Source organism: Bombyx mori, chromosome 26 (genome assembly GCF_030269925.1).
Source record: "Bombyx mori chromosome 26, ASM3026992v2".
Classification (NCBI taxonomy): Eukaryota; Metazoa; Arthropoda; class Insecta; order Lepidoptera; family Bombycidae; genus Bombyx; species Bombyx mori.
Genome location: NC_085132.1, coordinates 9,768,838 through 9,785,016, shown reverse-complemented (window position 1 = coordinate 9,785,016; position 16,179 = coordinate 9,768,838). Strand labels below are relative to the sequence as shown.

General features: G+C 37.6%; 2 protein-coding genes across 3 annotated transcripts in view; one reads left to right on the top strand and one right to left on the bottom strand.

Annotated features, from left to right (window-relative positions):
- LOC101735953 (protein O-GlcNAcase) overlaps positions 1 to 6,867 on the top strand; it is a 37,772-nt gene extending 30,905 nt beyond the window's left edge. Inside the window, exon 22 of the mRNA XM_038020582.2 lies at positions 261 to 6,867. Within this exon, the coding sequence (XP_037876510.1) occupies positions 261 to 385 (125 nt within the window). The 3' untranslated portion in view covers positions 386 to 6,867. The remainder of the gene's footprint in view (positions 1 to 260) is intronic.
- Positions 6,868 to 8,633: 1,766 nt separating this feature from the next.
- On the bottom strand, positions 8,634 to 13,339 carry LOC101741999 (uncharacterized). Of its 2 annotated transcripts, none has more exons than XM_004922048.5 (4): positions 12,942 to 13,339; positions 11,590 to 12,296; positions 9,415 to 9,754; positions 8,634 to 8,774 (listed from the first exon to the last, which is right to left on the bottom strand). In XM_004922048.5, exons 1-4 carry the CDS (start codon positions 13,071 to 13,073, stop codon positions 8,706 to 8,708), a joined length of 1,248 nt encoding a protein of 415 aa, XP_004922105.1. In that variant the 5' UTR covers positions 13,074 to 13,339; the 3' UTR covers positions 8,634 to 8,705. The 2 variants fall into 2 exon arrangements, with proteins under 2 accessions (XP_004922105.1, XP_021204482.1); XM_021348807.3 differs by having other exon boundaries at positions 12,904 to 13,267.
- Between the last annotated feature and the right edge of the window lie 2,840 nt (positions 13,340 to 16,179).

Below are 16,179 nucleotides of genomic sequence, written 5' to 3'. Positions count from 1 at the left end.
ACTACCTAAGCTGATAGCCTTGAGAGGCTATTTCAGCGTGACCTTAACTAGTAGGTGAGCTCACGAGGCTCAAACCTGACGACGTTGCTAACACGAACCCTGGCAAGAGCCGTGCTTCGCAGAATCTACCACCGGACCGGAAACGCGACCCACAGAGAAGATCCGACGAGAAACTCAGTGGGCTGTGTCTGTGGGTTAACGGACTACCAGTAACCCTTCAGTCCAGCAAAATCGTAATGATGTGGTCACCATGTTCCCAGGAGCGAACGGCGTCCACACGACAGTGAGCGCGGCGGACACGCAGCTTCAGCAGTTTTACAGCAAGCTGGGCTTCGTGGAGGTGTCCCGGGCCCGGGGACAGCTCTACCTGGCGCGCCCGCTCTAGCGCCAACAGTTCGTCTTCCGGGGACCCACGCTGCTCTGAACTGCCACTCCGAATCCGCGCTACCATAAGAAGCTATATCCAATTTTCTACCCAAAAACCCCCCTCCCTGACTGTCACCTGATATTAACAACGTCAGAAACGGATATCATGAAAAAGCAAATCCAAAGAAACACAAGGTTAGATCTAATTTTCCTAAAATATCTCTTAGGCGACTCCGTGACTTTTTTTTAAAAGTATTAATTGCTATAATTAAAAATGTATTAAAAAATTGTCTTATAAGTTATTATATCAAATACAAAAGTGCCAATTAAGAGATCATAGATCGAACCTTATGCTTCGAATGAAGAACTATAAATCATCAGAATTAATCATATTATCTTATGTTTCTGTGTTTTTTATCAACACAACCATATCCCCTCTCTTTGAGTACGTTATTGTATACACAAGAAGCTGTTTTTGTTTTCTTCTACGAAATTACTCGCAAGATGACGCTGTTATTTTTAATCGCATCGTTGCCATTTTTATTGCTATCTCTCTCACACTCTAGTAATACCCGTCCCACTCACACTTTAGTAGTCATAACGTAATGATCCATTATATTGTGTATTCAAACTTCAAATATAAATATTATTTTAGAGGGAACAAAATCTAAAATGTTTTTAAGTCGGTCGTTACTAGACGCATTTAAAAACCTACTATTCTAATTATACTACGAGAAATTGAATATTTTGGTAAAAAAAAGAAACCTGAAAAATGGCAACACCTTTATTAAACATTCATAACAAGGACAATTACTAATGTCTTGGGAATATTTTTCCTGTGGGAATACCTGTGCAGTAAGGCGTGTCTAGTCGTGCCTTCACACCAGGAATAACGACTGCTTAGAGACAGAAATAGGCAGGACAGTATTTCCTGTCCGTGCTGGCTTATAAGACTACATTTAATAACGCAAATTATACTTTTAGCGCATTTAACTTTTGTTGTATGTACAATGTTAATTTTATAGCATTAAACCAGTCTATTGTTTTTTTACACAAATTATTTTCTTGACATATTTATGTATCTAATATCGTTACAATATTACCTGATGCTAAACTCTGATATTTTGAATATCAATACAAATTATTTTCTATCATAATATATAGACTGGTATAATATGTTGATAGGTATATAGAATTTAGACTAAAATTATAGCTGTACATTTCAATTCGGTTTAAACGCTAACTACCCTCATCGGAGATAAAATAAATCGGGAGAATCGACCGCGCAAACACTGTATATTCTTTAGTAATAAGTTTAATAAATTTATAAAAATATATAGTACAGAAGATGTTATTAAAATGGTTTTTTTTGTTCATTGTAATATATATATACAGGATGTTCTTTAAAACATCTCAGTAAGAAGACGGATTGGCTTTTTCTCTTCCTATTCGCTGGTAGCTTTTTTTAACGCTGGGGAATCGATTTGCGGATACCCGGTCGAGGGGGGTAACGGACCGGGTTTTGTGGGACTCCATACAAAATTGAGTTAACTTTTACGCTATCAAGAACGTTAAAAGAGTCGGACTAAGCACACATCTTATAAAATTCTATCGAATTCGTAGCTGAACGGTTGACTGCACACACGTATTACATCTGTACGAGATGCGAAACTAAATCCGCCGACTCCGCCCACTCGGCGCCTTTTGTAATATCAAAGATGAAAGGATCGCGGCAATGCAACATTACCCTGTAAAAACGAGTGAGCCTTTGCCAACTAAATAATCAGCTAATTCGGTTTCTTTAACTTTTACGCTATCGAGAACGAGGACATTAACGCGTGACATCTAGTTTATTGTCGACTACCTTCGTTTGACATTGACTTGATTGTACTAAAGATAATACTAAATGATTACTATTTATGTCTTCGTTCGGTTAATGTACATTAAAGTTCAAGCTGAAAGGTAATTGCCGTTGATATTAAAAATTATACAGTTACATCCGAAACTGTGTGTACTTTGTTTTATAGGCTCCTAATTCTTCGTATAATCATGATAGCGAATAAATAATGAATCATATAACGAAATTTAAAAAAAAACACGTATGGCACTCGGGGACTGCCGCGGTAAAGCTATTGCATAGCATTTCTTATCAACTTATGAAATTATAATTAGACAATAATAAAATAAGCCCACGCTATATTTATAAACATTAACAAAAGCAAAACATTAACTGTCCCCTTCACACTCATAAGTTAGACCGCGCGAGAGAGAGATGGGCAGACTTTTCATGATGCGCATGCAGTGCGAGGTCACGCCGCGCGCTTAATCACAAATACTACACAAGTGCTACGTGTGAATGTGTTGAGCGTGAGCTACATGGTAGGCGGAATGGGGTGTTTGGTTTTATTTTCGTTACGGAATTTCTTGATTCGGTCGCCGTGCTCAAAGCCCTCGATAAAATTTATGCACTAGCTTAAAAAAAACGGTTTGGCTTAACCTAGTTGTGATTTAAGACTGAATATGGATACATAATGAAGCCGAGGTACTATTCGTAACTTATTTTCGGTTGTGTTTACATAAATATATACTTTCTTTCGCGCGTCTTAAACCTTATCAAGAGTGCTGATGCGGTTTATTTTCGCGTTTACTCAGTGGGTCGCGTTTCCGATCCAGTAGTAGATTCTGCGAAGCACTGCTCTTGCTAGAGCTAGTGTTAGCAACACTCCGGTTTGAGCCCCATGAGCTCACCTACATGTTAGGGTGAAGCTGAAATAGCCTCTCAAGGCTATCAGCATAGGTAGGTTAAAAAAAACTGTTCTGTTTGCCCACATTTGCCGCTAAGGTGGCTGTTCATACAAACTTGAGTTAACTTTTACGCTATCGATAACGTTAAAAAACTCGCACAAAGCACACTGAGAGTGTACGATCACGTGTGTTCGTTTGGCAGCGTTTTAGACATGTCAATGCTAGGTACAACAACTCGGTTTGAAGTCATCGAAAGCTCAGAATTAAATGAAGTAAAATTACGAGCTCACTTGATTGGCGCCACCCGCCTTGAGGTATGAGGTCCAGTCTCAATTACTTTTTTTGACTGCCTCATCTAAGAGTCCATCTGGTGTTGAATTGCAATCGGAGTCCATTGACGTAACATATAAATACATAGATTTGGTAGGTGCTATTAACTGACTCTTCCGATGGGAGAAGTCCTTTGAAGCAGATATAGTGCTATGCATTCTTCAAGACCGAGGTCAGGTCTGGGTAAGCACGAGGAACTTTAAATAAATGTAAAGTATTAAAGATGTAACTTAATAATTATTAGGGAAAAAATGTTAAATGTTAATTACGAGATTGAAGTGATTTATAGGAAAATCTATAGTATTACAGTGGTGATGTTTGTGCTTGTAAATTTCAACAAGATGTAGTGTTGCCAGTCGCACACGAATATTAGTGTTGTCACTCTTAAAAATGATATGTCAAAAAAAAATCACACTGCATTAAACATAATAAGACACTATTCAAATAATATGATGACAATCATACAAGTTGTTGTATTATTATAAGTAAATTTTATAATTTTAAAAGATTGTAGATACGAAAATGACGTCTGTTTTAATATTTGTTATGGCGTTTCGTGAAAAAAATACAAACAATCTATTAAAAATAATTCGCAAATCAAAACATGTGTATCATTCGATGATTAATTAAAAAAAAAGGTGCCTGTACGAACAGTGTATTAAAAAGTGTCCTCCAAAAGGGTCAGTCAATTGAGATGGCGCCACAGTAGCAAGCGGAAAGATTTTAAAGACCGCCATGAACTACCAATCACAATTCACTTCAACCCAGCACACTTTATTCTGCTTAAAACCGCTATATTCATATTGTTACACGCTAGCAGGGTTCGGGATAAATAAATGTTCCACCAAAGTACAACTAAAAATTGTATTGAACACTTAGAACACTTAAAACACTCAACAAACACTTTAAAACTTTCAATTGGCTTGTTCCGCTTCGCTTCAGGTGATCCGTTGGCTGTTTCGTTTCGAGTAGTTCCTATTACTGACTGACTGCGTGCCATCTCTGCAACGCTTTTACAGCCGATACCACATCCCTAGAATGATCGAGAATATTCCACACATATCGAGTACTGTGTTTCCGGTATCTGACAACAGATGGCGTTGTATTTCTCGAGCGTTGTAGGTGCTACTAGATCCTTCGATATACGTTCGACTATTCGGCGATAGATGGCGTTACTGTTACCGGCGTAACAATATAATTTCCACTTCCTACACTAGCGCTATTTCGGTGTCTTCCAACAATAACTTGGTGTTTACAGGCGGACATTTTTCAACTTGTCTACTATTGAAGATGATACTGCTTATTTCTACCCTCCATATTAATAAGGCATCCGAAAACATTGCCATAGCTGTCCGTTATCTGATTATGGTTTATTTTTCCGTAAAGTCTAAACTAAAAAGAGCAATGGAGTCTTCTAAAACGTATTCTAAAACGGTAATAAAAATCTAACTAACCGCGGGTAACATGACGGGACACAGCTATCAATAATAATTTAATGTTTCCGAAGCGAAGCGATGCGAGGGCGGGTCGCTAGTTTAAAATAAAAACGTCTTTAATATATCAATCGGTCCAACTCTGTTGTGACCATGTTGACAAAAGAAAATTATAATTATTAATTGCCTTCGACAAACTTCGCACGAAACGCCTGAAAATTATCTAGAAAGTTTTGATGTAAAAACAGTGTAATATACATTTTTATAGATCCGTGTGCTTAGTGCGAGTTTTTTAACGTTCTCGATAGCGTAAAAGTTAGCTCATATTTGAGTCGACTATTATCAAAGCCGGCTATGTGACTTTTGGGCAATTATTGGCAAATCAGAAAAACGAATTATTGACTTTGTATTCCATTGGCAGTCACAAAACTCTTCTGAACGACATCTTAGATAAATAACAGGTTAAGTATTAACCTTTATTCAATGCAGGTTTTGAACCGTATTCTTTGAAGGAGACGATTATATTCAAATCAATCTGTATTGACATATCAATAACATTTTTTGTCCAAATGCACAGATTGCCACCTTTGATAATAGACGACTCATTTGTATGGAATGGGATCGTTCGCCTACGTTTGCCGCTAGGGGCGCTGTACCAATTGCATACAAAATTGGCTTAACTTTTACGCTATCTAGAACGTTAAGAAACTCGCACTAAGCACACCGATCGCCAGTGTGATACTGTCGACTCTTGATCGAAACCATTCGTGTCCAATTAAAGCCTGCTTCACTCTCGCTTAAGCGTTTTAGTCATTAATATCATAAAGCATTATTAGATTATTTGAAAGTTCCTTTAAATTATAGACTTTTATAAATTATCCCCTTAGAATATTATGTAAAGTTAAACGTTTTTTGTGATTTCGTTAGGCAGCGATGTTTTATTTGCTTCAGTTTGGCCATATTGCTTTAGTAGGTGTACGTAGTTTGTGAAGTAACACAGCTTCATCGAAAATTGTCTTAGTTTAGTTTTTTTTTTCTTTTCTTTTCTGCCTAAACGGTCACCGTGAATATATTTAATAATTCTAGAACAATCATGATTAAAAGTTTTTCTTCAATGTTTATTTATATAGAGAGGTGAAGGGCTATTTGCTTTAGGCGACATTTATCTTTGTAATTAAAGGTGCGTTTTATTTGGTATCAGCATCAACAGTTCGATGTTTTTAATTGAAATACGTACTCAACAAATGTTCACGATTGACTTCCACGGTGAAGGAATAACATTGTGTATTAAAAATCAAACCCGCAAAATTATAATTTGCGTAATTACTGGTGGTAGGACCTCTTAGGAGTCCGCACGGGTAGGTACCACCGCCCCGCCTATTTCCGCCGTGAAGCAGTAATGCGTTTCGGTTTGAAGGGTGGGGTAGCCGTTGTAACTATACTGAGTCCTTAGAACTTATATCTCGAGGTGGGTGGCACATTTACGTTGTAGGTGTCTATGGGCTCCAGTAACCACTTAACATCAGGTGGGCTGTGAGCTCCTCCATCCATATAAGCAAAAAAAATAAATAAATTGAACTTCAATTAAGCTTACTCCATTCAATCAGCTGAAGAATTTTTTTGTCATGTTAGTTTTTCTAAATTCTAATTTTTTAATGGTTCTCCTGTAAAATTGCAAAAATCTCGTTTAAACCAAATAAGCTTTCGCCCCTCGTTATCACAACCGGCGACATATTTTGTTTGTCAAAATCTGTACTGTTTAGATATATGTATAATGTATATATAATTTTCAGTTAATTCTTAGTAATTGCTGCATTACGTATTTTTGTAAACGTCAAATTAATATGAATAAATATGTATAATGTATGTTTATAGGTTTATAAGTCATTTTTGTATTCGCGTAATCTTTATTTAAGATTAACTATAATATTATGTTACACGGAGGACGCCATTGTCGGTGACAGCAAGCAATAAAGTTTTCTATACTTTAAAATTCAATCTTTTTAATAACATAAATCTTATATTATTATTTAACAAGGAAAAAAACGAAAACAAAGCATCTACGGAAAAAAAAATTTTTTTTTCCTACCTGTGCTGATAGCCTTGAGAGGCTATTTCAGCTTTACCCTAACGCGTGTAGGTGAACTCACGGGATTCAAACCGGAGTGTTGCTAACACTGACCCTAGCAAGACCAGTGCTTCGCAGAATCTACCTTGACGAGGACGGTCACCGGTGCTTGTGGTACCTAAAAGCACCGTTAATGGATCAGGAGGATCCGTAATGACGTGCTTTGGGCGACGTCGACGGTTTACCATTCGGTTTACAGGATCGGGTATGTAGTTTCCAGCGGCCACGACAACAGGGTTCTCATGACGTATGGAAAAAAATCTCTTTTAGTGTTTATAACATCAATGATACAAAAAGGGAAGGCGGAGTTAATGACCTTGACCGAAGGCGCCGCTTGTGCGTTCGACCCGCGCAACTCGAGTGCGGCCGTTGATCCCCGAGTTTGGACATATTACATTGCGTATTCGTAAATGATAATTATATTCCGTTTATTTTTAATTAGTACACTTTTACCAGACTACAGTTGTTACTACAGAGTCCGAAGTGGTGGGCCGACCTAATCAGGAGTACTGCAAAAGGTCCCATAAATAAGTTTGCAAAATGGTCTCAAGTAGAAAGAGATGGCGGGACATCATAGGCGACAGATCTTCCCCTTTCTTTATTTTCTACCTATTCTCTGATAGCCTAAGAGGCTATTCTAGCTAGGCCAGTTCCGAGGTAACGTAACGATTACGACTACTCTGTCAAGAGTGAAAGGATTAAGAAGAAAGAAGAAACCAGAGTACTGTGTTCCATGAGTTACCGTCTAAATCTGGACCGTATCGGAATCCACTGTAATACACCCGTATATTTTATTGCCATATTTAAATAGTAAAGAGATTTATGGCAATAAAAAATAAGTTCAGAAAACGACACCAAATTTATTGTGGTTTTTAGAGTCGCGGAGAGTGAGAGAAGTGAACATTTACTTACGGCAATCGATTTGCAGTCTGCAATATCAATCGTATAATATAATGGTTGTCCCAATCTCCAATCAGAACGGACATTTAGGACAAAATGGTGGTAATCACCCGTGCATGCTTACAATACACCTATCAGTAAAAATATGAAACATTTGACGAGTCATGATAATATATTGACCATTGAAAGGCAAACGTGACTAAGCGACAATAACTGCTTTGTACATAAATGATAGGGAATAATCGTATTCGATGCGCAAAAAAAATTTATTTCTAGGTCTATTAAAATAATTTCAATCCTACAGCTAGATTCGTTAAAATATAATTTTTTTCAAGTATTTCAACATTAAATTAGTCTGCTGTAAAGTTCACGCATTGTCGCTTAGTCACGTTTGCCTTTCCAGCGTCGATATCATCATCATCATCATCATCTTAGGCCTTACAACCCAGGGTGTGTCTTAAGCCTCATCCAGTATGTCTCTCCAGACTGCTCTGTTCAGGGCTTTTCTCCTTCCAGTTCTTAACACCGATAGCTTTAAGGTCGTACTCTACGCCATCTAACCATCGGAGTTTGGGGTCTGCCACGACTTCTGCGGCCCTCTGGTTTGCCATAGAGCAGTTTTCTTGGCATTCTGGTCTCCTTCATACGAACTACATGCCCTTCATGAAAATATAGCTTTCATATTTCATAAATAAAATGATTGAATCGAAAAAGAAATAAGACAATAGGCATGTAAGTAAGTAGTATTTATTACACGAATCACAATCACGATTTTGGATGAAATTAAATTTCGATTATTATACTCAATCCGCTTCGACCGATTGAGTGTTTGTTGTAGACAACTCCATTAGCTTCTGTTTAATCTCGGATATCTGGAATATTGCGAAATTAATCAAATATAAAAGCAATAGCTTCCTTAATTGAGCCAAAGATAAATTTTTAAATTTTAAACTTTTGTGTTGAAATGGATAAGGAAAATCAGCTATATTAATCGATATCATTCGAAAAAACTGCGATTGACACAAATAAAAATACTTTTTAGGTGTAGGTATAGTAGGTGAGCTCACGGGGCCCAAACCTGACGACGTTGCTAACTAGCCCTAGCAAGAGCGGTGCTTCACAGAATCTACCACCGGATCGGAAACGCGACCCGCTGAGAAGATCCGGCGAGAAACTCAGTGGGCTGTGTCTGAGGGCGCGAGCGCCTCTAAAGGAGACCTAACAACTCAAGAGCAGCTGCTTCGCCAATGAAATAATTATCAAGACATCGTTACATACTGGTAACGATGTGGACCTCTTGTGAGTCCGCCACTCTGCCTATTTCTGCCGTGGAGCAGTAATGCGTTTCGGTCTGAAGGGTGGAGCAGCCGTTGTAACTATACTGAGACCTTAGAACTCATATCTCAAGGCGGGTGGCGCATTTACGTCGTAGATGTCTATGGGCTCCAGTAACCACAACACCGGGTGGGCTGTGAGCTCGTCCAGTCAACTAAGCAATAAAAAACAACGTACCTTCTGGATCTCATTAAGCAAGACTTTTTGTTCCGTCCTCGGGGTCATACCCTCTCTGTTGAGGTCAATAGCTTCCAGGTTCTCAAACAGCTGCTTTATTTTCATGGCTAGGTGCACGTCATTATTCGTTTTCCTCGGTACAGTCAGTTTGGACTTACGCAGCAAACGTCTCTTGTATTTGTCGGGCAAGTCTTTCTCAATGTCTTCTCTCGTTAAGAAGGTCATGTGGTCCGGATTAGTGTCGTATGGGTAAGACTTAGGATCGAGTCTGTATGTGCAGGCCGCGCTCTGTTTGCTGTGTCGATAATTTTGACGCCATTTTTTTAGGAGCTCGGCGTTTCTGACGATTTAACGTGGGATTAGATTCATTTTTGCATTACATAGGTATCATTTAATTTAAAAAAATACAACTATAGGTCTTTTGAAAGAAAGTAGTTATAAAAAATAAATAAACGGTCTAAACGCGCGTAAAGGAATAATGCTTAGAATACGTAGGTAATATACGTAGGTAATATAGAATACGTTAGCAGTGTCAAATTTTAACTGAATAACCTTTCTTATTTATTTTCATGTTACAATTTGAGTTTGTTAATTATTTTATTAAATTAAACATAATTTGTGTTGTTTTTTTAAAGCTGTCGTTTTGGCGATCGACTGACCGAGTGGTGCAATAGTTAGCGTGGTTGTGCTGAACCGAAAGTCGCGGGTTTGATTTCTACATCGGGTAAACGTTTGTGTAATGAACAGGGGGCTTAGTGCGAGTTTTTCAACGTTCTCGATAGCGTAAAAGTTAACTTAAATGTGTATGCAGTTGGAACAGCGCCCCTAGCGGCAAACGCAGGCAAACGTTCCAACTCCATACAAATTTGAGTTAACTCTTACGCTATCGAGGACGTTAAAAAACTCGCACTAAGCGCACAGGTTTGTTTGCTCTTTGTCTGAGCGTTTAATATTTATATGTCGCATCCGGACTCGACAAACGAAGCGAAACCACGCAACCTAGTTAATACGAACCGCAATTAGTCGTCAAACATCGGCTCGCTTCGGGTGGTGTGCCTCGGCAGAGTCGAGGTGTCATCGCTTACGCTGATATAGCCTCTTAAGGTATCAGATAGGTAGGAAAAAAAAAATCGCGTGGAATCGAAACACATTCGTTGCCTGACTTAGGAAGGTTGAAGATCTCAAATATATTATGTGTATAATCTATGGTTGAAGACGTCTCTGAGCTGTCATGTACTTTTTGGCGGGAACGCGAGGAGTGAAGTTGTGTGATTTGTTTTATTTTGTCTATTTAGTGTTTCTTCAGGTTTAAATGTGTAATAACGGTGGTTTATTAACTGTTTAATATCTGTGAAAGTGCACAAATGTGGGAAAATGAAACAAAGCCGCTGGACGCAACTTCTCGGGATCCTCCAAAAAGTCCACTGAAAAAATCTTAGTAAATGACTACCATTTTACTAAGATTATATTTCATTCCATACCATCTCATTTCATTTAATTTCATCCCAGTTGATTAACGTCTCAAATTAATAATTTTCATTTCATTTCACTACATATTATCATTTTTCATAAAAATAAGAATATAAATTAAAATAAGACATGACTTAAAGGTCTTAGTAACCCTTAGTAATTTCATTTTCCGACATTTGTGTACTTTCACAGATATTAAACAGTTAATAAACCACCGTTATTACACATTTAAACCCGAAGAAACACTAAATAGACAAAATAAAACAAATCACACAACTTCACTCCTCGCGTTCCCGCCAAAAAGTCTGTTTCGTGCTGCGCAATCTCTTTGCACACATAGTCTTGTCTATATATTTGCAAGAAATATTTAAGACATCGGTTCATTCTGCGACATGTATATGTTTAAGTGTAAGTATGTATGACGGTGTCTGGTTCCCATAGTACAGAAAATCCTAGTTTGGTTAGACTCTTTTTTAAAAACTTTTACTTCATTCGAGTACGGTTACCGGGGTCCCTACTCTGAATGTTAGAGGTAAAGGTGTCTAATGCAAGGGTTATTAGATCTGATGGATCCGTAAGAACGTGAACTTATCACCTAAGCGAAAGCGTATTTAAGTGAGTTGAAATAAAAATCTAGATTTAAAAAAAAACACTATCCCTTATTGTTGTTCGCAAACCGTCTACGTTATAAATAAGAATACTTACTTTCTCTCCTGCAAGATTTTATCTCTTTTAACCATCAATTCTTTATGTTTCTTAAGCGCACGCTCTTTTAAATAATAAATTTTTATCTTCTCATTTTGGATGTCTACGTTGTCAGCTCTCAGCGCATTTAAGTACTTCGCGCTTTGAGTGTACGACAGTATCGATTTGGTCCTACTTTTCGGTAGTTTGGGACATTTCCCTTTGATTTTCGCGTAATATTCCTCATCGGAATCATAAAGTTCCTTTTCGCTGAATTGAACCGACAAGCATTTCAATTTCCCGCCGTGAACCGAACTAAAACTGGCCAGTTCCGGTTTCGAAGAGTCCTTATGGTTCTCCTCGTAGGTACCGATCGCATCATCGGAGCCTACCGATTGCGAGCGAGCAAATATATTCTCAATATATTTCTCGTGTAAATAGGTTATGATTTTCCGAGTTCCCGCCATTATTATCTCTCGAGGCGGATACATAAGTGGATTTCCCGCCAGTTGCAATACTTTTAATGTAACCACAGAACCTAGCTCGTTTGGTAATGACGTTAATTTGTTGTTTTGTAATAATAAATGCGTTAGGCATTGATGATTTTGTATTGTCACAGGTAGGTCGGTAAGGATGTTATCTCTCAAATCGAGATACATTAAAGCGGGTAGTGATGGGAAGAATTCGTCCGGTAGGGTCTTGATTTTGTTGTTTTGGAGGTATAGTACCTGAAAATTAATAACAATACTAACTAAATTGATTGCTTGTCTACGTATTGTTAATAAATTCTCAAAAGTGCTGTTTACTTTTTTTCCTTTAATAAATATAAACTATACCTAGCTTGGTGATATCCACAAGATAACTATCAAATGGGAATAAAATTACACTACAATTCTCACACTTTTTTTTACCCTACCTATTCTAGTAACCTCGAGGGGTTATTCTAGATTCACCGAACTAGTAAGTAAGCTCACGGGCCTTCAACCTAACGTCGTTGCTAACACTAACTCTAGCAAGAGCAGTGCTTCGCAGAATCTAGCACCGGGTCGGAAACGCGACCCACGCAGAAGATCCAGCGAGAAACTCAGTGGGCTGAGTCTGTGGGTTAATTTACTCGTCGAGCCCTTCGTCGCAAGCGACGGGTTTGATGAGAACAACGACTTTTGCTTGGGATACCTAAAAGCACCATTAGTGGATCGGAAGGATCCGAAATGACGCGTTTTGGGCGCCGTCGACTGTTTACCATTCGGTCCGCAGGATCGGCAATGATCAAACCATAGTGACCACAATAAATACACGTACCTATCTAATAAAGTAAAATTCCGAAATACATACAATAGTAAGGTATTGTTTCATTTTCCGTAGGCACTTACACATAGAAGCAATCGATTTTCAATTTCTGGCACGAACTCTATAGCCTGATTCGATAAATTACACGTTTTCGTGTCATTTAAATCCTCTTCATAAATATTCAAGCCTAACGATGATTCCGAATCAACCGACATAGTTTACTTCATAGAATCATTTGTGTAACTCTCCGTGTATTGAATATTTCAATGGTGTATTATGTTTTGTCAATAACATGCGTTGCCAAAGAAAACTGACAACATCATATTAATCATAGATAATACACTTAATATTTATACTTCAGTAATTTAAGATCATTATGATGATGACTTTAATCACTACCAAAGAGTATGATAGAGACTATTGATTGACAATACGTTTAGCGCAAAAACGAATGTATGTGGTGAATGGTTTTTTTACACACAGCACTAGCAACGGGAGGCATCCCTAAGAAAAAGACAGACTGTCAGATTGAGGGATTAAATGTCATAGATAAAAATTTGTGTTCTACATTTTTAAAAGGTTCAAAGATAAAAAGCTAATTGATTGTTAATGTATGCGATTTTAAGGTGCGTGTGGAATAAATAAGTGCTTCCTATACTGTAGTTTGAGTTCAATCCGCAACGACGACAGTTGACAACATATTTCCTAAAAGTAATTGAGTTTATCATCAACAACAAAAAGAACGCTATAATCGCTAAACTTAAATTGCGATTATTATTTAAGATGATCACTAGAACAATTTTTAATTAAGTTTTAGTTACATAGGTACTAATTAGATTAATTGTTAGGCTAGAATTAATGGGTGCCCTTTCTTTTTCTATAATATTGCACTTGACTTCTTGCCAGTGCTGCCAGCGTAGAGTTTATAAAAATCTTCAATAATGCTAAGGAAAAAAGAGCGAAATGAAATGAAGTTGCTTTATATCAAATTTTAATCAGTAACGTACCATTACAGTGATGAGAATTCACTGAAACTTCAGAAGGCTTTTTGGAGGACAAGAAACCACAGGACAGAAAACCACGTCCCATGGCTTAGTTCATTTCCTCATACCTGTACCCTATCACAGATGCTAAACGGTTAATAAGCCACCATTAAGAAGCATTTAAGCTTAAAGAAACACTAAATTAACAAAATTAAACAGTTCACACTGTTAGGGATACTTAATATGTATTACCTCCTTGGTTAAGAAACTACTTCTATTATTTTTCGAAGTTTTAAGTACTTTTAAAATATATCATGTCAAAAAAACAGTATTTTAGAATGGTAAAAAGAATACTATTTTTCATCAACAGTTTCTTATTTTAATATTGTACAAATATTACAATTCTAAATTTAACATGCCATTAGGTACCCTTCATACTTTAGCCTTTCGGCTGCGTGATAGTCCAAGATCCCAGGGCCACCAGACGTCACGTATTTTCTGACGAACGAAATGTGGCCGATTGAGTAGTGTTAATATGTTCTAAGAACGCCTGACTACCTGCTAGCTTGGTTAGACGGCCAATTTTCAGGTATCAGGTAATCAAGGTACATAAAATCATTACGTACTTTACGTAAATTCTGAAAGCTGATTTTTACGTATAGTTTAGGCAATATCCTTAAAAATAAGTCGCCAACACTCCCAGACACTTTCCGTCGGCCGAATTGCTTTGCAGACGCTTTAAAGCTCCCAAAATAATTACCTAACTTCACGTAAATTCTGAAAGCTGATTTTTATATATGTCCACCAGACAACTACTTTAAAACCTCTTACAAAAAGACAGACTGATCCAAGGGGCCAATCATCCCCTAAATTCAATTTAATACCTCTGTGGGTAAGAGCGCGAGGGCATTATCCACGCGCATGAGACTGAGTGAGACATATATTAGGATACATTAACTTCTCTGTCTCTCTATCTCTCTCTTACAGTTGACTCATATCAATTAATTATTAATATTAAATTAAGTGATTTTATAGAGGGAGTCACAAGGAATGACGTTTTTAATTAAATAAATGTTCTGAAGTTGTTTGTTTTTTTATCACGCGGTCCCTTGATAAGTTTAAATTTTGAATCACTCTCAAGTGAGAGTGATTCAAATGGTGCGGCGCACCTACCTTGAGGCGCGCTGTGGTAGTGTGTTACGGACTTTAGTCAGCAACACAATTAAAATAGATTGTAATACAGAGGTAAATAGTCTAAGAAAAACACGTACTCTTATTTTGATATCCAAAACAGCATAGCTAGCATGCTAACGTTTTATCGCCGACATAAAGCTTTCACCCCTTTCCGGCATATACGCAAGTGCGAGCGAGACGATAACATTTAGCATGCTAGAAATGGGCAGATGGCACTGTACTACGCCATATCTTTATGTTTTGCGGTCATTGAGTTGTCGAACGACAACTTTATAAAATCAGTGTAGCAACTTTTAAAAATGGTTATATCGTTTACTTGGCAAATTTGAAGCACGAACTTGTTTTAGATTTCACACACCTAAATCACATCATCTTTGCACATAACAATATACTTACTTCCTATTAAAGTATAAATTCTACAAATAATTAATACTCAACAATATTTAAAAAAAAATGAGCCAAGAACGTTTATCGATAAAACCTAATAGCATTAAAATCTTCTGAACAGCACTAAAACCGCCATGCTTAGCGGCCAGATGACGTCACAGTGTCACGCAATGGGCACGCATTTTTGGAGTTTACTCCTTTAGAATCGATTTACATATATAGGCCCGGGGTATGAAAATTATGGGGACCAAAATCGTACTAGCATGTCACACGAAATGCGTTATGCGCCTGATTGCGCATGTCACACGAAATGCGTTATCGCAGGTGACGCCGGGCTGCTGCGCCGGCAGTCCGCCACAAAGCCTCGTACTGATCGCGCGTTTCTCTCATTATTGTATTTTCATATATTTGTTAGTCGTTTGTTTTGTGTCTCGTTAATTTGTTAATAATCTGTAGTGTATCGTGTTGTCGTAATATAGAACTATTTCTCGTATTGTTTCGTTTAATTTTTTATATCCAGTAAACTCCAGTCGTGCGTCGGAGCGGACACACACACTTTTTTTGTTGACGTTTCATTTCCATAGGCTTCATACTTCAGTGCAATCATAGACCTTTAAAGTACTACTTCAGTGAGTGCAATAGACATCGTGATCCCGCCAAAAAGTTATGACATAAATTTTGATCCATACATTCGTTTTGAATTTTGAAATTTAAAAGGAATGAAGTATATAAAGTAGTGAATATCTTTACGCGCTCA